The sequence below is a fragment of the Rhineura floridana genome, chromosome 16 (assembly GCF_030035675.1).
Source record: "Rhineura floridana isolate rRhiFlo1 chromosome 16, rRhiFlo1.hap2, whole genome shotgun sequence".
In the NCBI taxonomy this organism is placed as follows: domain Eukaryota; kingdom Metazoa; phylum Chordata; class Lepidosauria; order Squamata; family Rhineuridae; genus Rhineura; species Rhineura floridana.
In genome coordinates, this window is record NC_084495.1 from 33,654,074 (window position 1) to 33,677,379 (window position 23,306).

At 45.5% G+C, this 23,306-nt stretch overlaps 1 protein-coding gene and 1 non-coding gene across 3 annotated transcripts in view; one reads left to right on the forward strand and one right to left on the reverse strand.

The window, feature by feature from the left end:
- The window catches only part of MCF2 (MCF.2 cell line derived transforming sequence), a 68,704-nt gene that overhangs the window by 15,175 nt on the left and 30,223 nt on the right, over positions 1-23,306 (forward strand). Inside the window, exons 3-13 of one of the 2 annotated variants that reach the window (XM_061598662.1) lie at positions 325-439; positions 7,981-8,071; positions 13,121-13,240; positions 14,510-14,626; positions 15,275-15,424; positions 18,271-18,395; positions 19,435-19,549; positions 19,825-19,944; positions 21,051-21,242; positions 22,184-22,375; positions 22,753-22,924. In XM_061598662.1, coding sequence (XP_061454646.1) covers positions 325-439; positions 7,981-8,071; positions 13,121-13,240; positions 14,510-14,626; positions 15,275-15,424; positions 18,271-18,395; positions 19,435-19,549; positions 19,825-19,944; positions 21,051-21,242; positions 22,184-22,375; positions 22,753-22,924 — 1,509 coding nt within the window. Of the gene's footprint in view, positions 1-324; positions 440-7,980; positions 8,072-10,063; positions 10,359-13,120; positions 13,241-14,509; positions 14,627-15,274; positions 15,425-18,270; positions 18,396-19,434; positions 19,550-19,824; positions 19,945-21,050; positions 21,243-22,183; positions 22,376-22,752; positions 22,925-23,306 lie in introns of those variants that run through there. The other variant, XM_061598661.1, reaches the window with a different exon arrangement.
- Positions 12,844-12,962, reverse strand: LOC133371581 (5S ribosomal RNA). The gene has a single exon (XR_009759352.1). It is a non-coding gene; the product is annotated as a 5S ribosomal RNA (ribosomal RNA).

Here is a 23,306-nt window from a genome sequence, read left to right on the forward strand (position 1 = left end):
CCAGGCTGGCTGTCCCCAGTAGACCCCCTGCTGAGCTAGCAGGGTCCCAACAGCTCTGCGGCTGAGCCGGGACCTGCCCAGTAATGCCAGAGCCTGCCAGCTCAGCCGAGGGTCCACCACATCCAACTCCTCCCAGCCCGGTGCAAATACTAGTTGGATTGCGCCCTAAATTCTTAATCAAGCAAAATGCAAACCCATGGCAAATAGCAATGTGAGGGCTCTGCTTGGATACTTTCACAGGTGCATGTGTTGTATGGTTTAGCTACTGGCTTAGGATTTTCACCTCTCTCTCTCTCTCTCTCTCCCCCCCCCCCTCCAATCTAGGTGGGCGAGGGAAGGACAACGGCTGGATCATAACTTTCCCTGAAAATCCCCATTTCAACCAAATGCCTGAGGAGGTTGTAACAAAAGTTCTAAACTACTTAACTTGGATCCCAAGGTACAGATCTTGCCTTGGGGTTAACACTGAGTGGGTGTGGAGCTGCCATTGCTTGTTTGTGTATTAAATTTATATCCTGTCCTTCCTCCCAGAATGTTGGGTAATCTTGACATTCTACATCAGGACCAGCTTCAAAACTGGTTGTGGGGGGAAAAGGGAAAAACAGAAGGGAGTAGAAAAAGAGGAAGACCAAACAAGAGATGGATTGACTCCATAATGGAAGCCACAGATCTGAACGTACAAGACCTGAACATGGTGATTTATAACAGATGCTATTGGAGGTCGCTGATTCATAGGGTCGCCATAAGTTGAAATCAACTTGAAGGCACGTAACAAATGTAGACAGGGGTGTAATTGTCCAGGGTGTCAGGGTGATGGTGGTCTTAGACCCCTTATCTTTTTGGGAGCCAGGGCTCAGCAGGGTCCCTATGTCTCTAGCATTGTATGAGCCAATCAGCATGAAAGGGGTGTGTGTTAGCCACTGAGAGAATCATCTAACTTGCTTCGTTGTCGTTTCCTGCTGATTAGAGTCCATCAGAGTGAGAGGAGTTCCTATTAGCTCCTACTTTGAAATCAATAAAAGCCAAGTTGTGGAAAGTAAGAACTCTGTAACTGCAGAAGAGACAGTGAATTCTGATGATAGCATCCCATTGACATCATCAAGCAGTTTGGTAGCAGCAGGAGATAAACGTGTAGACACTGAATTCCGTAATTCAAGCAATATCTCTGACAGTGTGAAAGGACAGTCAAATGGTGACAGTGCTAGATAAGCAGAAAGCAGTATTCAAACTTGGCCAGTTTATTTTATAATCTTAGAAGGGGGCATTGCTGTGATTCTCATGAAGCAACTCTACACTTCTAAATACGCCACTGCACTACTGTGTGTAGAAGACCGGGGTATCATTCTCATCTTGACAGTTAGGTGCAAGGCAATGCCTGACGGGTCCCTTCAAGCAGGATGGGGACTTTGCAGCCTCTGGATGTTGTTGGACTACAGCTCCCATCATCCCTGACCCATTGACCATGCTAGCTGGGGCTGATGGGACTTGGAGTTCAATAAGATGTGGAGGTCCCAGGTTCTCCATTCCTGCTTTAAAGGCTTGTATTCCCATTCAGACCTTAGGCCGGCTGCTGTCTCTAAGCCCAATGTACCTCACAAGGTTGTGGTGAGGATGAAGGGGTAATTGGGCCATGCATGCTATTATGGCCACTTTGGAGATGCAGCATGGGGAAAAAACTGGATAGATTACCAAAGTAAGCCACAGGCAAATATTTCAGTTTTGTTACTGTTATGTGCCTTCAAGTCAATTACGACTTAGGGCGACCCTATGAATCAGCGACCTCCAAGAGCATCTGTCAGGAACCACCCTGTTCAGATGTTGTAAGTTCAGCGCCACTGTCAAAATCTGCTGCATTTCTGCATAAATAATCACACCAGAAGGCTTAACTCAGTGTTAAGACCTTGTGCATGCAAGGTCCCAGTTTCAGTCTCTAGCACCTCCAGTTTTTAAAAAAGGATCAAGACCTCTTTCTTCCTGTGGCTTGAGATCCCGGAGAGCCACTACCAGTTAAAGAAGATAGGGCTAGATAGGCCAAAGATCAGTAAACATATAGCTTGACTGGGGGCTTAAAAAAAATACTATTCCACTTCATAACAGTGGATTGCATTTCAACAGAGAAGAAGCATCGAAGTATCTATAACAGAGGTTATATTAGCTATGAGAGGTATCCCTTCACGCCCTTGAAACAGCCTCAGTTGGGGAAAGCCAACCAATGGCCTAACAGAAGCTGAGCAAAATTCACTGAGAACTAGAAACTTGGCAAAAGGAGGGAGGTTGTTTAAAAATGAGAGTCTGTGTGTACCCACTTTAATGGTGTGCTAGTTTAAAAAAAAAAAAAAAACCTTCACACGCCCCAAACCCTGGCTGAACAAATAGCAGCATACATCTTGTTTCTTAGTTTCATTTGCAAATACGTTTGTTTTCCAACGAATAATTAAAATCAAACATTGGTTTGTTTAACCTGTGTATAAACCTTAAACACTGTGCCATCAGGAAGTAAAAAGAACTGAAGGAAGAAAGAAAAATTGTAGCTATTAAAATAAATTGTGATCACGTTGCTGATAGAACAGATCCTTCTGGCTTGAAACCTGCCCAGCAGGTTGGGCTGTATATCGAATGTAGTCATCAGGTGCTCAGATCTGTATTCCACAGGCAGAAGTGCAGTTAGGTAACTTTAGACTCTGGATTTAATGGTTTTAAGTCCCTTTAGATGGTGATGGGCATCACTTCTCTTACTGGAAGTCAATTATGACTTATGGCGACCCTGTGAATCAGTGACCTCCAAGAGCATCTGTCATGAACCACCCTGTTCAGATCTTGTAAGTTCAGGTCTGTGGCTTCCTTTATGGAATCAATCCATCTCTTGTTTGGCCTTCCTCTTTTTCTACTCCCTTCTGTTTTCCCCAGCATTATTGTCTTTTCTAGTGAATTGTGTCTTCTCATTACATGTTCAAAGTATAGAATTAACACCTTGAATTGGGCCTGGTAGCTCATTGACAGCCAGTGCAGTGCTTTCAGTGGCACCAGTGGCACATGGTCCCGTTGGGCTGCTCCACTTACTAACCTAGCAGCCACATTCTGCACTAGCTGTAGCTTCTGCACCATCTTCAAGGGCAGCCCCATAGAGAGCGCATTGCAGTAGTCCAGGTGTGTGTGTATGTCATAAGAGCATGGACTACTGAGGCCAAGCTATCCCACTCCAGGAATGGCCATATCTGGCAAAAAGCTTGCATGCGTGAATCTGATCGCAATCACACATGAATACAATTTCTTGAATGTGTGGCGATGTTGTGCATTTTCTTGTACATAATACTAATAATACATGTTAATGCAACGCACACTGGCTAGCTTCAGAAGGTGAACAATTTGTACTCTTTGTTATAGTTGTTGAACTGATAATGGGATAGATAGCCCATAACAGTTTTCCCGCTGAGCCTTGATTGGGTTCTGTGCCTAATACACCCCTGTTGCTGCAGCTTCAGATATACACTGGCCATCTACTGAGCCCCACATCCAGACATTTCTTTGAAATTGTTTGCAAGCTATACATTAGTAATTTCTCCCTATCACCTATCCAAAGCCCTTGCAGGGCTGCTAGGAGTTTAAAACCGGAGGTGGGACCACCAATGTGGTGTGTGAACTGAAGGCTGCTGTTTCAAAGGCCAAGGTTTAATTTGGCTCCCTGTACTGTTGAGCGAGTCATGCTTGGCAGGGCCACCTTATTACGGCACAACAGAGCAGCTCCTGCTATTTTTTAGAAGGTACATCCAGGGAGATAACAGTTAACCACCCACCACACCCTAGAAGGCAAGGGTGGTGATGAGTAAAATCCACTGGAGCGGCTTGTGAGGAATTTGCAAAGAGGAAATCTGCCTTTCAGGATCACAGCGGTTTACAAAAGAAGCGGATTTTACTACAGCTGGTGGGGTGCTGATTAATACCAGGAGTAATATAGAGACCCAGAATAGGAAAGGAATTTGTTTGGTCTGCTTTTTGTGGTGGACGAACCTATTCCAACACTCCCGAATGAGTGCCTACCGTTTGGAATGCAGTTCCCAGTTGGATTGCACACTTCTCTGGATTTTGCAGTATATTTGTGATGCACAAACAGTGTGCTCAAAAACTAATGCATTTTATGTAAAAGATTGGTATCAAATGTGTATTGTACTGGTGGATGCCTTAGAAAGTGTGCCTTTTCCATAAAAATGTGTTTTCTGTTTATAAAAAAAAAGAGTGCCCAAACTGAGTATAAAATGCATACAGTAGGATGGAACAGAAAGAATGGCACGCAACGGGATGGGACAGACCTGAGATGGAATGCCAGCATTGCCAAAACAGGATGGAATTAGCTGTTCAGTGCACCCTTTATAGGAATAGAGGAAGTTGCTTTATACCAGGTCATGCTGTTTTTCCATCTACCACAGTACAGTCTACTCTGATTGGCAGCAGCTCCCTGGGGTCTCAGAAAGAGGTCTTTCCAGTCACCAACTTGGTATTTTATTTATTGAGATATTTATAGACTGCACTTTCATAAAAATGCAACATACAAAATTGCAATAGGATAAATGAAACCACCAGTAAAAGCATAAATAAATACTAGTTCTTGAAAGGAAAATTCACATTGCAAAGGCCTGTCTAAATAACACAGTTTTATGTAAAAGAAGCCATGGATGATGCCTATTGAACCTCCACTGGCAGGGAGTTCCACAGGGCAGGGCCTACCAAGCTAAAGGCTCTATCCCTAGTAAAGGCAAAGCGGAACTCGGGGGTTTGGGGAACCACAAGAAGTCCACCATCATTCCTGATTGAGGTGGAGCATCAGGGATCAGATGGTCCTTAAGGTACTTTGAACCCAAGTTGTTTAGGGCTTTGTGAATTAACACAAGAACCTCAAACCTGGCGTGGTAGTAAATTAGCAACCAACACAGTTCTCTCAGCAGCAGAGTAACAGAGTGCTGATAGCCTGTTCCTGTGAGCAGTCTGACCGCTGCCTTCTGCACTAAGGGCAGCTTCTGATCTTGGCACAAGAGCAGCCACACATAAAGCTAATTATAGTAATCAAGTCTGGAGGTTACCAATGCTTGGACCACTGTGGTCAGGCTATCGCGGTCCAGAAACTGTCATATCATTTATTGTTTATTTTTTGTCACTGAACCTGGAACGTTCTGCATGCAAATCGTGCCTCATACCAGTTCAGAGTATTTTTCTATCTACTCCACCTCCCAGGCTCTCAGGCAGAGAAGGGTCCTTCCCACTAAAAGGCTATTTGGGCCTTTTAACTGGAGAGGCCAGGAACTGAACAGGGGACCTTCTCCCTTTCCTTGTACACTTCTTCTCGAGATCCAACTTTCCTCTTCACCTGGATGTATGTACATATGTATGTACATGTGTGCGTGCACACACACACACACACACACACACACACACATAGACAGCCTGCACTTTGCCAGTGGCAGAGAAGGTGAACTTCTTCCCTTTTTAGGAACAGAAGAGATGAGCAATATGTCTGCAGATCAATCAGCTGTGATCAGTTGCACATGGACCCATGTGGCACCTCGATCTTATGCTCTCTACCACCTCTGCCCTAGTTTTTTTTGGCCATCCTTGACTCCTTCATGTCTCCCCCTTTCTCTTCCCGGTTCATACCCCATCAGGAAAAGTTGTAAGGTTAGTCGTGCAGAGGGATGGATGGATGGATCTGTGGCTTTTGATTTCTGTTTCTCATTTTTTTTCAGTCTGAAGTTTGGTTCTTCACATTTCCACATCAGTTTGCACTTTTTTAAAAAGAGGTCCTCATGAAAGTATTTTAGGGCCCATTTCTCCTAATATACCCATTGTTGCAACTATTTCCCCAATTAAAATGCCTTTTTGTATGTTTTTCCCCACTTATATGCATTTTTATGCAACTTCCCCCAATATTTGCATTTTTGTCCACGTTTGTGGTAGGTTGCATTTTCGTCCACTGTTGTCCCAAAATTTGGGGAAGTGTAAATTTCAAATATTCATTCATTCATTCATTCATTCATTCATTCATTCATTCATTCATTCATTCATACATACATACATACATACATTTCTCATCCTTCCTCCCAGAAGGAGCCCAGTGTGGCAAACAAAAACACCAAAAGCACTTTAAAACATCTTAAAAGACTTTAAAACATATTAAAACATCTTAAAAACATATTTTTTTAAAAAAAAGTTAAAAACATCTTCAAAACCAATCTAGCACAGATGCACACTGTGATAAGGTCTCTACTTAAAAGGCTTGTTGAAAAAGGAAGGTCTTCAATAGGCACCGAAAAGATAACAGCCTGTCTAATACTTAAGGGGAGTGAATTCCAAAGTGTCGGTACCACAACACTAAAGGTCCTCTTCCTATGTTGTGTGGAATGGACCTCCCGATAAGATGGTATCTGCAGGAGGCCTCCCCTGCACAGTGCAGTGATCGACTGGGTATATAAGGGGTAAGATGATCTTTCAAGTATCGTGGATGCAAGCTGCATAGAGCTTTGTACTACAAAACCAGAACCTTGAACTTGGCCCAGAATGGGCTGCCAGTGTTTTTGTTTTTTGGAAGGAAGAATTTGGAAGGTTTGCTTTAAAATGAGAGCTGAACTGCATTTCTCTTCAATTCCCTAGTGTTGCAGCACTGGATTTCGGCAAGCCATTGCTAGGGGGTGTGCTCTCTTCTGTTTCTCAGTCTTTCCCTTACCTATCCCACCTCGCCCTGCCCTGCCCTTTCATTTCTGTCCTGCCACTGAAGCTCTGAGCCAAGAAAGCAAAAGAAATGTAGAATGGATTGCCTAAAAACTTGTTGGATTTGCAGCCTCACCTCCAGGCAATACTGTTTGCGAAGGGTGTGCCTCCAAGCAACCCTCTCATTAATTGTCTGATGAGTAGATTTGGAGCCTAAATTTCCCTAAATTATAGTAAACGTGAATGAGTAATGGAACGAGGCAAGGTTAGGGTGTGTGTTTTGTGTGTGATTAGTTTATACATATTTTGCTGGGAGGAGCAAGACCCATATCACAGAGGAAGGCAACATTAATGCACCAAGTATCCCCAAAAATGAGCAGTTCCAGCTGAATAGCACATGCTTCAAGTATCTCTGTTTATTGGTGATGGTCTCCATTCTCTGTCCCTGATAAACCAGCTTCTTCCTTATGTCCCTAGTTTGGTTGTTAGGGAAAATGTTTGTGGTGTCTTCTTAAAATACTGTCAGGTCAAACTCATGTGCAACTCATGGGAGTCCTTCACATTTAATCCCCCTCTCTTGGGTTTAGGGATGCAGGAGAAATTCGATTCAGTTCACATTTGAAGGTGAGTTTTTCTAATCTGCCCTTCCTGAAACAGTCTGCAAGCCTTTGAACACTTCTGTGATTTTCTGCAGCCAAGTAATATGCACAAAAATGAACGCACACACACATAGCGTAAAGCGTGTATAAAAAGGCATATGTTAAAGATAACATACAAGATGCATTATATTTAGGAGAAATTGCTTTGAAAAAAATGTGTATATTAGGCAGAATTGCATACAAAAATGTGTATATTAGAAGACTGTCACCACTGCAATGCTAATGAATTTCCATGAGAACTCTTTTTTAAACAATAAATAAATTGCAAGTTGATGTGGAAATGTGGAGAGCTAAACTTAAGATCAGCAAAATAAGAAACCGGAATGATCAGCTTTGCCCATCCTTGATTACAAATGGGCCGGGGTGCTGCAGTCAGGGCAGCTGCCTGTCACTTTGGGTCTAGGAGCCCTCAGCTTGTCCACCCTGCTGAGGCGAATCGCCAAGTGTCAGTTTTTAACCCTGTTGGGTACATTGGGAACTGATGCTTATGTACTGAAAGCCATTTTTTAAAAAAAGAAATCGCAATGGGAAGTTGCTGAGTCTAAAGAAGTCAGATTATGAATCTGGGTGTGGAGGCAAATGGCACAGCCTTGTTCCCTGCCTTTCCCCCCCCCTTATGTTCCAGCCGACGTGAATTGGACGCCAAATTTATCCTAATCCTGGACAGAAGACTGGATACGTGGACGTCAGTCAAAATGACTCTGCAAAGGATAGCAGTAAGATTTTCTGTAGCAGAAGGTTGGGGGAGAATGTTTTTTGCAGTCTGTGGGCCACATTCCTGTATGGGCAACCTTCGCAGGGAGGGCCTCGCATGCCAGAGGTGGGTGGGGCCAGAAGCAAAAGTGGGCAGGCCTAGAGTCCAAAGTGGGTGGGGCAATGGACACGCGCGCGCACACACACACGCACATGCACACAGAGGCGTCTGCCCACCCTCCATCCAGGCAAGCAGGAGGCATTATTACCTTCCAAGGATGCAGTTCAGCCAGGCAAAAGCATTAAGCGCTGAAGAGGGTATGGCCTGGCAAGAGTCCCAAGGGCTGTTTAGAGGTTACATGTTCCCACTCCTGTTCTGCGGTTTAGTGCAGTCGAGACCAAAAAGGCTGATTGACACAGAAGTAATACAGGGACAACTGACTGTGCCTCATATCAAGTCAGAATATTTGTCCATCTACTCAGATTAGCAGGGACCTTCCAGGGACTTGGGTGATCTTCCCTATCTCTTGATCCTTCTTTGAGTGGGAGATGCAGGGACAGAACTTCTCCACATTTAATTATTAGGTGTATATCCCGCCCTTCCTCCCAGTAGGAGCCCAGAGCAGCAAGCGCGTACTCTGTCACTGAGCTGTCATTCCTCCCTAAGGGAGAGTGGTAGATTGTGGTGGCGAGAGCACAGCAAAAGGCCCCATCCTCCATCCTAGGGGTCTCCTGTGAAAAGAAATGGCAAGACCTTTCTTCTTGGGGAGTTGTTGCCATTCAGGGCATGCGTTGTTGAGCCAGGTGGGCCATTAGGCTTGCTCCTTAAACGGCGGCTTAGTCTATATTGCTTAAAAATGTCCTGAAATGGGTTGTGTTGTGTTAGGGCTGGGCATGCGACATCACGAGTGCCGGGAGGATTCGATTTTTTAATTTATTTTTGGCAGGTGGGGTTTGGATGGTAGGAGAATTTAAGGGGTGCAGGTGGAAGCATAGTCGGTATGGGTGCCAAACGACTAGGATGGGGAGAACCCAGCAAGTGGCCTGCTCTTGTGCTGTTTAAATAGAGGCTGAAGCTTTTTGTGGTGTGGAGAGAGACAGGATCACCTGCTAGGTGAGTTAGATGATGATGATGATGATAAATTTGTTTATTATATATTAAATGTATATGCTGCCCTTCCTCCTAGGAGGAGCCCAGAACATTATATATGTTTAATAAATTAATAAATACATTAAATTTAAAACTTGAAAGCCCAGCTTAACAGGCAAACTCAAAGACAGGCAATATGCCCAGGAATGGATGCTGCTAAATTCAGGGTGCAGCTTCTGAGTGCAACCACTTCCTCAGATCTAAGAACAAGCGAAGAGCCTGGCTGCTGGATCAGGGCAATGGGCCATCTAATCCAGCATCCTGTTCCCACAGGGGCCACCCAGATGCCCATTATGGGAAGCCCACCAACAGGACCTGAGAGCAACAGCGCCCTCCTCACTTGTGATTCCCACCAACTGGCCTCCGACAGTGGAGGGAGAACCCAACTGTGGCTAATAGCCTGAAATACCTCGGGAAGCCTGTGATTTCTGTGCCATCTGCTCTTTTCCTCTGCGCACTTCCATGGCAGCCGGCAGCAAAAATGAAAACTAAATTGAAGCTGCAAAATGTGACACCCCCCCAATACTACTAGCCTCGTAGCTACCAGCGATCAAAGTCTTCCTCGTGGCACCAAGCATCATTTGCTACTCAGCTGAAGACAAACTTTGAGGAAAGACAGCAGGAAGGATCCTCCTGAGATCCTTACACTGCTCCCGAGGGCGAGCGCGTTGCTGCTGTGAGCAGACACAGTGCCGTCTGACAAAATTACCTGTGTCTCCGAACTTCTGCATTCCACCTTAAAAATCCATTGCTGTTCTCGGCGACCGAGTTTTTCTCTCTCTCTCTCTCCTCTCTCTCTCTCTTGCCGGCTAGCACAGCCAACAGCCATTCACCGTTTTTGGCACCTTTGCCTGCTCTGCTTTAGCCAGCCGAGGACTGGATTATCCCGCAGCCAGTTTTGAATTTGGCTGTGAAAGGATTGTGGGGACATGTGTACCCCATGCAGCTGATATGAGGGAGCAGGCTGCTGCCGTGGCCCTGGGAGAAGCAGCTGTGCAGGCAGCCGGCTACCCCGGGCGATTTTTAAGCACCTCATGAGACATGGGTCCTATTTCACCGATGCTGCATTGACATTTGGGCAAGGCAGCCAGTTCCTGCATGCTCGGGAGATGGCTGAGGCGAATCCTCCAAGAGGCAAGATGAGGGGCCGAAGGAATGCGGTAAGGACTTTGCCTGCCTGCAGTCTTCTTTTTTTTTTTCTTTGCAAAGCAGATTCCTGAGTTCAAATGTAGCCTTGATGCAGCACCGGCATGCATCCCAGCAGTGCAGTGTTCTAGGACAAACTGCTGAACGCAGCGCTTAGAAATGAGGAGAAGGGAGGGAGAGAATGCTGTTTGCACTGGACAATTTTTATTGCGTTTTCCATAATTGCCCACAGCGCCTGTCAACACTGACATAGCGAGGTTGGCATCAGATTTAAGCAGAGCTCCTTAGTCTGCCTGTTTCTCTGTCTGAAAGACACAGGAGCCTTCAGAATCCCTTTATTGCATCACACATACATATATTTTGTCCTCGGTCCTTGAAGGTTGAAAGAGAAATGGAGCAGAAATGTTTCATTCTTTTGGGAGGCTTCTGCAAGGCCTTGGGGAAAAAAATAGGCCACACTTTTTGAACTGCAAACTACTGCTAGGATGCTAGCTGTATCCACGCTCCATCTGTCCCTATTTTGTCAGGGACGGCCCTGATTTTTCCTGGAACATAGGAAGACCATTGTGACTGTGACTGTGGGAAGGAGCCCTCAGAGGAACTCCTCAGCCCATCAGGGCCTGTTACGTAAGGGCCAGAGCCTAGACTCTCAGGGGGCACCTTTCCCTGAGCCTAAAGAACCAGACGTCTCCCACCGCACATCACCAGTCCGGTTGCGCAGGGAGCGCACTAGGATGGAGGCCATGGAACGGAGGAGGCAGTGATGGCCACCACCTTGGATGGCTTTAAAAGAGGCTGCTCTGCTTCCACGGTCAGAGGCAGCATGCTTCTGAATACCAGTTGCTGGAGACGGCGGGAGGAGAGAGCGCTCTTCTGCTCAGGTCCTGCTCGTGGTCTTTCTGTAAGGCATCTGGCTGACCACTGTGAGAACAGGAGGGGCCAGTGGTCTGATCCAGTAGGAGTGCCCATCTTCAGGCCAGAGAGTTGCGTTTTAAGGCTCTTGTTTTGGGGGTGGCACCTGGAGGAGGTAGTTTGGAGGCAGAGGCTTAAAAGGCCTGAATCCGCTCCCGACTTTTGTTGGAGCCAGTTGCTCACTCGCAGCTCTCCATGGCCTGCCAACCTTTGACCCGGCCTTGTCTCCAGCCTTGCCACTTCCTCTGTGGGATCCAGCATCGGACGGCAGTAGCACGGGCTGTCAGCTTCCTTGTCCTTCGTTCAGCTTCATCCTTGCAGAACTCAGCAGGGAGGTGTGTGCGGACAAACCTGGAACCAGTTTGCTCTGCCTGTCATTGGCTCTGATGTCCCCTTACTTTCTGGGCTCCCTGCCTTCTGCCCCACCAGCCACAATGAGCACCAGCCCTCGCTGCTTCTCACTGCCCTCTTCAATGATCATGAGAACGCAAGAAAAGCCCTGCTGGACTGGAGCAGCCTCTAATCCTACATAACTGACCTCTAACAGTGGCCAACCTGATGTCTTCTGGGAAGACCACAAGCGAGGCATGAAGGCAATAGCCTTCTCCCATTGGTGTACCCATCATCTGGTATTAAAAGATAGACTGCCTCTGGACAAGTAGTTTCTGTTTAGCTGCCATACTGAATAGCTACTGATATACTTTTCCTTCCATGAAGTCTAATCCTCTCTTTTTTCTTTACTGCCATTACTTGTGTCCCTGAATTCCTTATGCCGATTGTCTCCAGCTAAATAGATCCTCCATGTTCGAAGGCAGTATAGCTCTGAGCACCAGAATGCTGGGGACAAAAATCAAGACTGGGGTGTTGCCTCCGTGACCTGCTTTTGGGCTTCCCGGAGTCATCTGACTGGACCCTGGGGAAAGGAAGATGCAGGAATAGACTGACCTTTTGGTTTATTCCTTCCATCAGGGCTGTTTGTGTGTTCAGATCCGCTGGAGGCCTGCTAAGAAAATAATTTTGTCAGCCGGTCTCAGGGGAAGCGCCAGAGAGAATTGGTTTAAGAACCAGCACTTTGTTTTAGACTCTGTCTCTGTCTCTGTCTCTCTCTCTCTCTCTCTCTCTCTCTCTCACTCTCTCTCTTTTAATGTGTAGTTTTCTGTTGAGAGTCAGTGTGGTGTAGTGGTTAGAGTGTTGGTCTATGATCTGGGAGACCAGGGTTCGAATCCCCACACAGCCATGAAGCTCAGTGGGTGACCTTGGGCCAGTCACTGCCTCTCAGCCTCAAAGGAAGGTAATGGTAAACCCCCTCTGAATACCGTTTACCATGAAAACCCTGTTCATAGGGTCGCCATAAGTCAGAATCGACTTGAAGGCAGTTCATTTCCATTTTCATTTTATGTTAATATTTATCAAGGGTTTTTTTAAACTACAATTTAAATTGCTGTTGCATTAGGCACAATTTTTGTTGTTATTTGCCTTCAAGTTGTTTACTACTTATGGCGACCCTATGAATCTTTTTTGGATATATATTCATAGGGTTTTCATAGTAAGAGGTATTCAGAGGTGGTTTACCATTGCCTTCCTCTAACCCTACAGCACCCGGTATTCCCAGGCAGTCTCCTATCCAAGTACTAACCAGGCCTGACCCTGCTTAGCTTCTGAGATCAGACGAGATTGGGTGTGTTCAGGGTAGCATGGCTGTAGAGCACATTTTTTAAATCCTGATGATGATGATGATGATGATGATAATAATAAGAGAACTGCTTGTTAATTTTCTAAAATGTGACTTTCCATCAATAGCGGAGAATTTGCTATGCAATAATGTTCTCTCTCTCCCCCCCCCCCGTGTATGTGTGTTTAACAGGCCTCATTCCCGGGAAACTTGCACCTTGTGATGGTCCTACGCCCTACCGGATTTTTCCAGCGCACTTTTACTGACATTGGATTTCGGTTTAGCCAAGAGGACTTCCTACTCAAACTACCGGTATCATTTGTACTCTGCAGCTTTACACATAGGGGATGTTCATTCCCTGTGCAGTTTTTAATTGCAATAAATGTAAATAACAATTCCATGCATGTGCACAAACACAAAACGCCCACCTATGAGTGTTTGTTGAGCATTAGAAGATGCTCCTAGAAACAGAGGTATTGTGTTAAACTCTAATATTTGAAACATTTGGCAGTTGGTTCTCTAATGCTGGGATGAGGGACCTGTGGCCTTCCAGATGTTTCTGGACTCCCAATTCTCATCACCTCCCAACAGCCCTAGCCAGCATGGCCATGGCCAGGGTTGATGGAAGCTGCAGTTCAGCAATATCTGGAGGGCCGCAGTTTCCCTAACCCAGATTTAAAGTAAAGTCTTAAAGCTGGAGCTGGTATAGCACAGTATGGAGGAGAGCCTGGCTGGAAGTCCAGAGTCTGTGAGTTCAAATCCTCGCTCATGTCTCCTGGGCGTCAAGGGCCAGCTAAAGATCATCCCCACAGGGAGTGGCTCAGGGGTTACGTGCCCTGCCACCTGTGCAGCCGTGGGCAAGCTGCATAGCCCCAAGGAGCCCAGTTGCCCCCCTGTTGGCAGTTGCGGACAAGGAAGGGGCTGGCTTGTGCAGCTGTGGCAAGCTGAGCAGTCCCTAGCCAGCTGGGGAGGACTAGCCTCAGAGGGAGGCAATGGTCAATCCCTCTGAATACTGCTTACCATGAAATCCCTATTCATAGGGAACCCATAAGTTGGGATTGACTTGAAGGCAGTCCATTACCATTCATTTTTTCTTAAAGATGGTGAATTCTGTTGAGTTTTTCCAAGTGAAAATGATCATTGGGTTCATTCTCTGCAACACATTTGTGTCCTGGATTTTGAGAATAGGCTTCAGCACCTTGGGCAGCTCCTCAAAAAATTTGGACTGAAACCTGGAGTGGATTCACTGCCCCACTGACATCAGACCCACAGACAACCTTTCTGTTCCACCAGAATTATGCAGCAATTAAGAAGTAGTCTTTTCGCAATAGTTCACCTTTGTTTTTATTGTCTGGTTTTATTGTATTTTTAATATTTTTATGGTATGGTAGTTGGGTTTTTTAAAAAACTTGTTGTAAACGCTTTGACATTTTAAAATAAATAAATAAATATCGGAGCCACCAGTCTCCACTGTCTGTTGGCGTATTAAATGGAATGGTTCCTGTATAATCAAGTATACTGGATGTCCGTTCCCTCTGTAAGGCTGAGTAATGATTCTGTCTCCCTTTTGTCTTTTTTCAGGTTGTGATGCTGAGTTCAGTCAGTGACTTATTGACGTACATTGATGAAAAACAGTTGACACCTGAATTTGGGGGCACCTTGGAGTACTGCCATAGTGAATGGGTCATCTTCAGAACAGTATGGTCTTCTTATATATGGTGCTATTTAAAAAAATAATAATTCTGGGTAATTCTGGACCATACGGTGGAAGGTTCATAAAGTTATCATCCAGGATTACAGCTCCCATCAGCCAGCCCTAGCATGGTAAACAATCAAGGATGATGGGAGTTGTAGTCCAACAACATCTGGAGTGCACTATGTTGGTTACTCTTGAACCTGGGTCTCCCAGGTCCCAGTCTGATACTCTAGCCACTACACCATCTTGGCTCTTCAAGGGCCTCCTACAGATGCCTTCTCATCAGAAGGTCCATTCCATACAATGTAGCAACTGGGCCTTTAGTGTGGTGGCACCTACCCTTTGGAACTGCCTTTACACATTGGACAGGCGCCATTGCCATTATCTTTTTGTGTCTATTGAAGGTCTTCATTTTCCAAGTATCCTTTTCAGTGAAGATTTCCATCCCAGTCTGCATCTGTATTGGACCTGAAATTTTTTATATACATGTTTTTATAGATGCTTTTTAAATAGTGAATCGCAATTCATCAGGGGAAGCAATTCGTAAATGAAACAGACAAATGTATAAATGAAACCCTCAGTGCAGCTTTTACTGAGCTTAAGTGCTAAGTGGCATGCAGAGCTGATGAACCAAAAAACTTTCTCCCCAGGCTATCGAAAGTTTTGCGCTAACAGTGAAGGAAATTGCTCAGATGTTGCAATCCTTTGGCATGGAACTGGCGGAAACAGAGTTGCCAGACGACGCCTACTCGATCGAGCGCATCCTGGCGCTGCGCACAGAGAAGTACTACCAGCTGAAGGCAAGTCATGTGCGGAACTTTGCCTGATCCTGAGACAGGCTCATCATGACCTCCAGACTGTCACTATTTTGCAGGAGGGATTCAATCTCATACCGGCAATTTAGGCTTGCATGATTAAAGTTGATTAAAACACTAGGGGCACTTGCAGACTGTTGCTGTTTTCAGGAGGAATTCAGTCACATGCCAGCAGATTCAGGTTGCACAACTATTATTGATTAGGAGGTCTTATGTAACCAACACTCTTCCCCAGAAGTTCAGACTTTTTGCAATAAGGAAAATGGTACGAAATTGCATTGGAAAGTGTGAGATAATACTTGCTTTGACACAATGTCATCTAACCTCCCTGCAGAAAAAAAATCAGATTGAATGCTCCTGAAATATTATTTTATTTCTTTATTCGATTTATATTCCACCCTTCCTCCCAGTAGGAGCCCAGGGTGGCAAACAAAAGCACTAAAAACACTCTAATACATCATAAAAATGAACTTTAAAATATGTTACAACAAAACATATTAAAAAAAATCTTTTTAAAAACATATTTTTTTTAAAAAAAAGCTTTAAAGAATCTTTTTTTAAAAAAGCTTTAAAAACATATTTAATAGCAATTCCAACACAGACACAGACTGGGATATGGTCTTCAGTAGATGCCAAAAAAATAACAGAGATGGAGCCTGTCTAATATTTAAGGGGAGGGAATTCCAACACTAAAGGTCTGCTTCCTATGTTGTGCAGAACGGACCTCCTGATAAGTTGGGATCTGCAGGAGGCCCTCATCTGCACAGCGCAGTGATCAACTGGGCATATAAGGAATAAGACAATCTTTCAGGTATCCTGATCCCAAGCTGCATAGGGCTTTGTACACAAAAACTATATCCTTGAACTTGGCCCAGCAGCTCATGGGCAGCCAGTGTTATCTAATCTCCCTGCAAACAAACCAGGATGAATGGTCAATAAATAGGTTGTCTGGAAGTGCCCTCTGTCACAAATAAATAAATGAAGAAGAAAATCCAGACTTTACAGTTAGAAAAGTGAAGGGAAACACACTAGACAGGAAGATATAACCTCTGCACAAACAAATCAGAATGCATGTTCGTTAAATAGTGGGCGTTGTATAGCCTCCCTGCAAATAATAAGTCATAGGAACATAGGAAGATGCCTTACACTGAGTCAGAACATTGCTCCATCTAGCTCCGTGTTGTCTACATTGACCGGCAGTGTCTCCTCACCAGGGTTCCAGTCAGGGTTCTCCCCCAGACCTGCCTGGAAATTCCAGAGATTGACCCCAGGTCCTTCTGCATGGAGTCAAAATGAATTGCTCAATAAAGAGTGGACATCATTTAACCTCCATGCAAGCTTTGTGCAAGCTAATGCTCAGTAAACAGGTCAGGATCTCGGGAGGGATCTGGCGCTTAATTGCTGCTTCTCTTCCCTCACTTTTGCTGCTGCGTTATGGTGTGCTACGATCCTGCAGTTGCTAAAGGCAGCCTTGTTTGATGGGTGAAGGCACAGAGAGTTCCAGTCCATTCTTCAAAGTGATTTCCCCCCCGATACCATTTATTCCTAATGTAGATCCAATTGATTAATCCTGTGATTTCAAAGGGATTAATCAAAATGTCTTTAGCCAGGTTTCTTAGCCCTAGTTTTCATTGTTTGTTCCTTATTTGCACAGCTTCATGAAGGTACATGGTGTTTACAAAGTTTCATAAGCAAGCATTATATAGGCTTCCGCTCCCTAGGAAGTTAAAATCTCTCTACATTGGAGATGGAAGAGAGCAAAGGTATCCTAGAATTGTATAGGAGGAAATTGCAGGTGTTCTAGTCCAAACCATACTCAGTGCAGGAATCTGGCAACTACAGCATCCCTGACTGATTCAATGAAGTTTGCATTTAAAGGTCACCCTACCTAATTCACACTCTCTGAAACAATATGTGAACCGAAACGCAGCTGTCCTTCAAAATTTGCACTTCTCTGAATTTTTCACAGCAGTTATCCAGCCAAATAATGTGTACAAAATGCATACACTAAAAGTGTGCATAAAATGCATATATATATATTTGAAAACAGTATATTAGGCAAAATTGCTTGTGTATATTTCTCAAAACTGCATACAAAAATGTGTTTATTTGGAGAAATTTGCACTGAAATGTGGGTGAATTTTCACGACTATTTAATTCCCTGCAGAAATATGGAGAACTGAATTTAAGACTGGAAAAAAATGAGAAAGTGAGAGAACCGAAGGTGACAGATCTGGCCATTCTTATTGCTGGCAGCTGGCCAACCAAACTGTTCTTAAATACTCTCCCGTGAAAGAGAGCCTGCCACTCTCTGAGGGAGTCTGTTCCACTGCCAAATGGCAGTTAACATTAGGAAGCTTCTCCTAACATTTAGCCAAGGTCTGCTTCCTTGCTGTTTCCACTCATTAGTACTATTCAGTGTAGCCTAGTGACTCCGATGTCAGTGGGGGAGTGAATCCACTCCGGATTTTAGTCTGAACGTTCAAGGAGCTGTCCAAGGTGCAACAGCAGTCTCCACTGGTTCTAGTTCTGCCTGCTGGAACAACAGAGAACAAGTCTCCTTTGTCTACTGCATGACAGCCCTTTCAGATATCTGAAGGCTGGAATCATGTCTCCTCTTAATTTTCTCTTCTCTGAGCTAAACATACCCAGGGAGAGGTGAGGCAGGGCAAGGGATGCAATTAGACATTGCCAATTTGGTTACAGCAGGGGCTCACTTTGTTATTACTGTTCTGTGTGAGCCACCTTGACATCTCCTTGTGTTGGAAATTGAAGGACACCCCAGCAGTCGGTGACGTATTAATCAGCAATGCTTTTGATACCTTCTATAGGAAGATATTACGGCAATTACCAAAGAGGGAAACATGCTCTTGTGTAGTTTAGAGAAGCCTGACGTGGATGAATCTGGTGAAGAGCAACCGCAGGAGAGATCTGGTGACTGGGAGACTGTCAACCGGTGAGGATCACATTGAGCATCATGGCATGGATTTAAATCTAGTGCCTGGGATCACTGGCTTGCCTGTTGAAAATGATGCACAGGGAACATGAGGATAAGGCTGTCAATGTCTGCTAGTCATGATGGCTGTGTACTGCATTCCTTGTCTATCTGGGGACACCAGAGATTGAACCTGAGACCTTCTGAACGCAAAGTAGATGCTTGACCACTGAGCTGTTGCCCTTCACCTAAAATAGGAATAGGATGGTGCCTTATGCTGTCCATCTAGCTCAGGATGGTCTACAGCACTGTTCTTCAACCTTGGGTCCCCAGATGTTCTTGGACTACGACTCCCATCATTCCCAGCTATCTGAACCCCTGGTCCAAGGGATCATGGGAGTTGTAGTCCAACAACATCTAGGAACCCAAAGTTGAAGACCACTGGTCTTGCAAGGTGTTCTTCCATTCCTGCAGGGGAACTAAGGGCCTTCAGCCATGTGCCTTGAGATAGGAGAGGGTCACTCTGCTAGTGTGCTTGCTTTTCCAGCAATAGCAGAAGTTGTGAGCAGCATGCAAGCAAGCTGCAACCTTGCATGCTTCCTCCTCCTCTTCCTCTCTGCACACATCCTTAGCTGTGTCTGGTTGGTGCTTCTGGGAAAGAATGTTCCTTACAGCTGAGTGGGGAAGCCTCCCCCCATCTTGGGTAAGGGGTGCTTGGTTTTCCTGGAAAAGGTGGTGATAACAGAAGGCCTGATCCAGTTTTTTTTTTGAGGGAGAGGGCTTGGAAACTGCCTTCTAGTAGCCCATTCCATACCTTGGTGGGTTCTGGAGTTGGGAGGCCTCAGCAGTGCTTCGAATCAGCATTGGGTTGCTGGAGTGCCCTGTTCAAATTTCCCGCAGTTCTGCATCAGGGACATTGTGGGAAATCTAAATTGTGACTGTTTAAAAAAAAAGGGGGGGTGGCCTCTTAAAAGAAATGATTTTTTTAAATGGCTGTGGGACCTCTTGGTAGAAACGCGGTTGAGGATATATAATTTTTTTGTTTCTTCTTGTGAAAAAGGTTGCTTGCACAGTTGCATGAGATGGAAACTGCTTTTGATGGATTCTGGGAGAAACATCAGCTAAAGATGGAACAGTATTTGCAGCTCTGGAAATTTGAGCAACAATTCCAAGAGGTAGGATGCGGCCCCCCTCATGTTGACCTTGCTAAGAAACTCTGTCAGCCTGTTGTAATATTCGGTCGACCCACACGGGAGCCTTAAGCTTCTAAAAAGGGCTGTTGATCCATAGGAAATATAAATCAGGTCACACCCAATGATGAGTGGAGCCAGAGCCACTGATGGGCCACATAGGAGGAGACTAAGGGCCACAGCTTCCCCTCCGCTGCTTTAAATGATGTTGTGTCCCTCTGTTTCATTTTATTTTAATTTAAATATCCTCTTCCTTTTAGCTCAGTAAAGCCATTGAATTTTTAATGGCCCAGCAAGGAGAACTGCCAGATACTGGAGATAACATCTCTCAAGTAAAACAGAGGCTATCAGACTTGGATAACGTGGACAAAACGGCACAGGTGAAGCTGCCTTCCAACTGGTGGCAATGGGAAACAGCCATCCAATTCTAGCTAGTGCTGAAAGTACCTTGGACAGCTCCTTGAAAGTTCAGACTAAAACCTGGAGCAGATTCACTGCCCCGCTGACATCGGGACCCCCTGTCTCCACTGGTTGAGGGGAACCTGTGGCCCTCCATGGGTTCCCCAGTTTGCCAGGCTACAGTTCCCATCACCATCTGACCATTGGCCATGCTGGCTGGAGCTGGTGGGAGGTGGAGTCCAGCAGCATCTGGAGGGATGAAGAAAGCCCAGCCCATGGGCATGAGTTATGATAATAGAATCATAGAATAGTAGAGTTGGAAGGGGCCTATAAGGCCATCAAGTCCAACCCCCTGCTCAATGCAGTTATAAAGCTTGGTTCAGTTTGTGGCAAGGGCTCTGAAGTGGGGTGGGAGTGAGGCAAGGAGTCTAGGAACGAGGTGAGGTTGGAAGACAGCAGGTCAGGAGTGTAGGTGTCACCAGGGAGATCGTAGTCATAATATAATGCAGAGCAACAATTGCTCTAGTTGTGAAATCTCCCAACATTGTGTCTAATTGTGTGTAATTCTGGGTTGAAATTGGTCCTCCAGTTTCTCCAAAAATTTCTTCTCCTCCAAAACAGGCTGCCATTTTCCTCCAACGTTCTCAGGGCACTTCAGTATTTTTTGAGAATTTTTGTGGAGGGCGGTGTGTGTGTGTGTGTGTGTTAAGCTTGCCTTATTGCTATGGGGTGGCCATGAGTGGTGTGGTCACTTTTCTCTCCAGCACTCTGCAACCTCCCCAGCAGGTGGAGCCAGAGGCAAAAGTGAGCGGAGCAATGGATGTCAATGTTAGCTTTGTACAGTAGGCTTGTGTCCTCATGCATGCACACACACGCACATACACACCTTTTTCTATGCCCCATCCTAACAAGCAAGAGGCATCATCAGAATTCACGGACACGATCCAGACAGCCAAAAGTGCTCCAGGAGGGAGTGAAGCAGGACCAGTGAGGTTATGTGTCCCTAGAGAGGGGGTGTGTGTGTCATGTGGCCTAGAAGTTTAACTCCTTCCCCCCACTTTTTTTTTTTTTGGCTCTTATATAAAAGGAATTGACTGGGAAGGCGCAAGTCATGATCCTTCATGGGCACCAGCTGGCAGCCAACCACCATTACGCCCTCAACTTGATCTGCCAGCAGTGTAATGAGCTGCGGCACCATTCAGACGTCCTGCTGGAGGAAATCAAAAGAAAGCACAGCTGGCTCCAGCAAACCTTGGATCTCCTCACCTCCCTGCAGCAGGTAACGCCCAGAAATGGACTTCCTGACCTAGTGGATGAGCGTGCATCGCTTTCAGATTCCAACTTGGTATGGCTAAGGAGAAAGGTGCATATGCCGTGATTTCTGCAGGAGTGCAGAATGCGCTACTAGGCACACAATCCCAGCTTCATTTTTATTGTTGTAAAAGAGCCAAGTTTCTAGCCTTTATGATCTGATGGCAAGTGTGTGAGCAACACCTGCTCAAAATCTCAGAAGCCAGAGAGTTGGCTGAATAACATTTCTGGGGCTTTAATGTACTGCATACCTTCTTGCTTCGCCACTGAATAAATAATGTAGAACAAGAAAAAAAATGCAATGGCATCATCCAGGGTTGCAAAACTGAGTTATTAGTGCAGGATTTTTCATTGCCTGATTAGGCCTAAAAGGCCTCCCCATTTAACTTCTTGTAAAATGTCATTGTGACATCAGGTGATTGACAGGTGTCCATCACCACTCATCCTGCAAGAGGTGGAGGAAATAAGAATCTGACCCATTGACCAGATCTAGTTCCCCACCTCTGATGTAGGTGGTTTGATCATATCACACAAATTTTTCTTCAGTTGCAGTAGTTCATTTCCAGGCTCAGTTGTTGGTAGCCTTTAAACCCCGAGTTGGGTGGGTCCTGAAAGCACATGTGTCAGGTGTTAAAGGCCAAAGTAAAGAGGTGCATCTTCAGCACCTGGATTCAGGTTACATACCAATGATGGAGCAGAAGGAAAGGGTGAGGCACTTCTGGGGTTACTGGGGCTGGCAGGCAGAGGAAATCGGAGGCCATACCTTCCCCTTGCGTCTTCCCCTGCCCTCCAAGCGTGTCATCAGTAACAGATTGTGGTGGTCGGCCTGTTGCTACCTGCAGACTGCCAGCTGACCATCATCCTAGGCAAGCCAAATCAGTTCATGGACCCGTGTTGTTTTTCCATCAGGCGCTGGAGTGCTGTGATGAAGGTGCGTATCTTCTGGCCAACCAGCCAATGGATAAAAGCCAGTCTCGGGAAGGTGCCCAGAAAGCTCTTCAAGACATAGAGAAGTTCCTTGAGGGCTCTTCGCCGCATTTATATGCCGATCCGCAAGCCCTGTACTCTGACTTCGAGCTCATTTTAACGCCTGAACTCAAGGTAGGCCAACGGAAGAGGAACCGAAGAGAGGGTGCGAAGTGAAAGATGTATCTTTATTTGTGCCTGCCTCTGTGTGCTACTTTAAAAGGGAGGCAGCTTTCCTCTGATGCACAAGGGTGGACAAAAATGGCAGCGGTCCAGTTCTGCAATGCAATTCACAAAGCTTTCATAAGAAGACGACTTAGTCAGTTTATTGGCCTTTCTTGCTCAGTATTGTCGGCACTGACTGGCAGCAGCTCTCCATGGTTTCAGGCAGGGATATCTTGCCTCAAACTGCCCTCAGCTTCACAGGAACTGGGCACGATAAAATGGCAATGACATAGCAAAGCCAATTCTGCCAGTTTCACTTATGGGAATATCCTTTTTGGGATCCACAGGCTCGGATACAGACGGTCCAGATCAAGCTTGAGAACGTGCGGAGCATGTTTGAGAACAGACAGGCTTGCTTCAAAAAGCTAGCAGACAAGCAAGCACGCCCAGTGCAGTTGGTGGCCCCGCGGCCAGAAAACCCACCCCGGTCAAAATCTCCGCTGTTTTCTCCAAAACATGGTAACCTGCTTTTTAATGTTATGTCATCCAGAAATGTTTGTTGGGAGCCCTGGGGAAGTTGGAATGAGAATGCGTTCAAGAACTTCATTGGCTTGTGTGTGAGAGCAGGGGGTGAAGCCAGCTGTGGAGGGAACCTGTTGGCTAGCACCCATGATGTCACCAACACATCTTTTCTTCTCCAATCTCCAGAGCTGTTTTGCAAGGGTTTTGTTTTTTTAAAAAAATACCCTGAACCTTTTTTCAGAGTTTACCAAAGCTGATTATTATTTGTGTCTCTTGTGATCTGCACTTAATGCAATCTGGAGGGTGTCCTTTTTGCAATCTGCATTATTCATTTGTATTGCATCTGTGTGTGACTGTTTATATATCTGCTTGTTCTTCA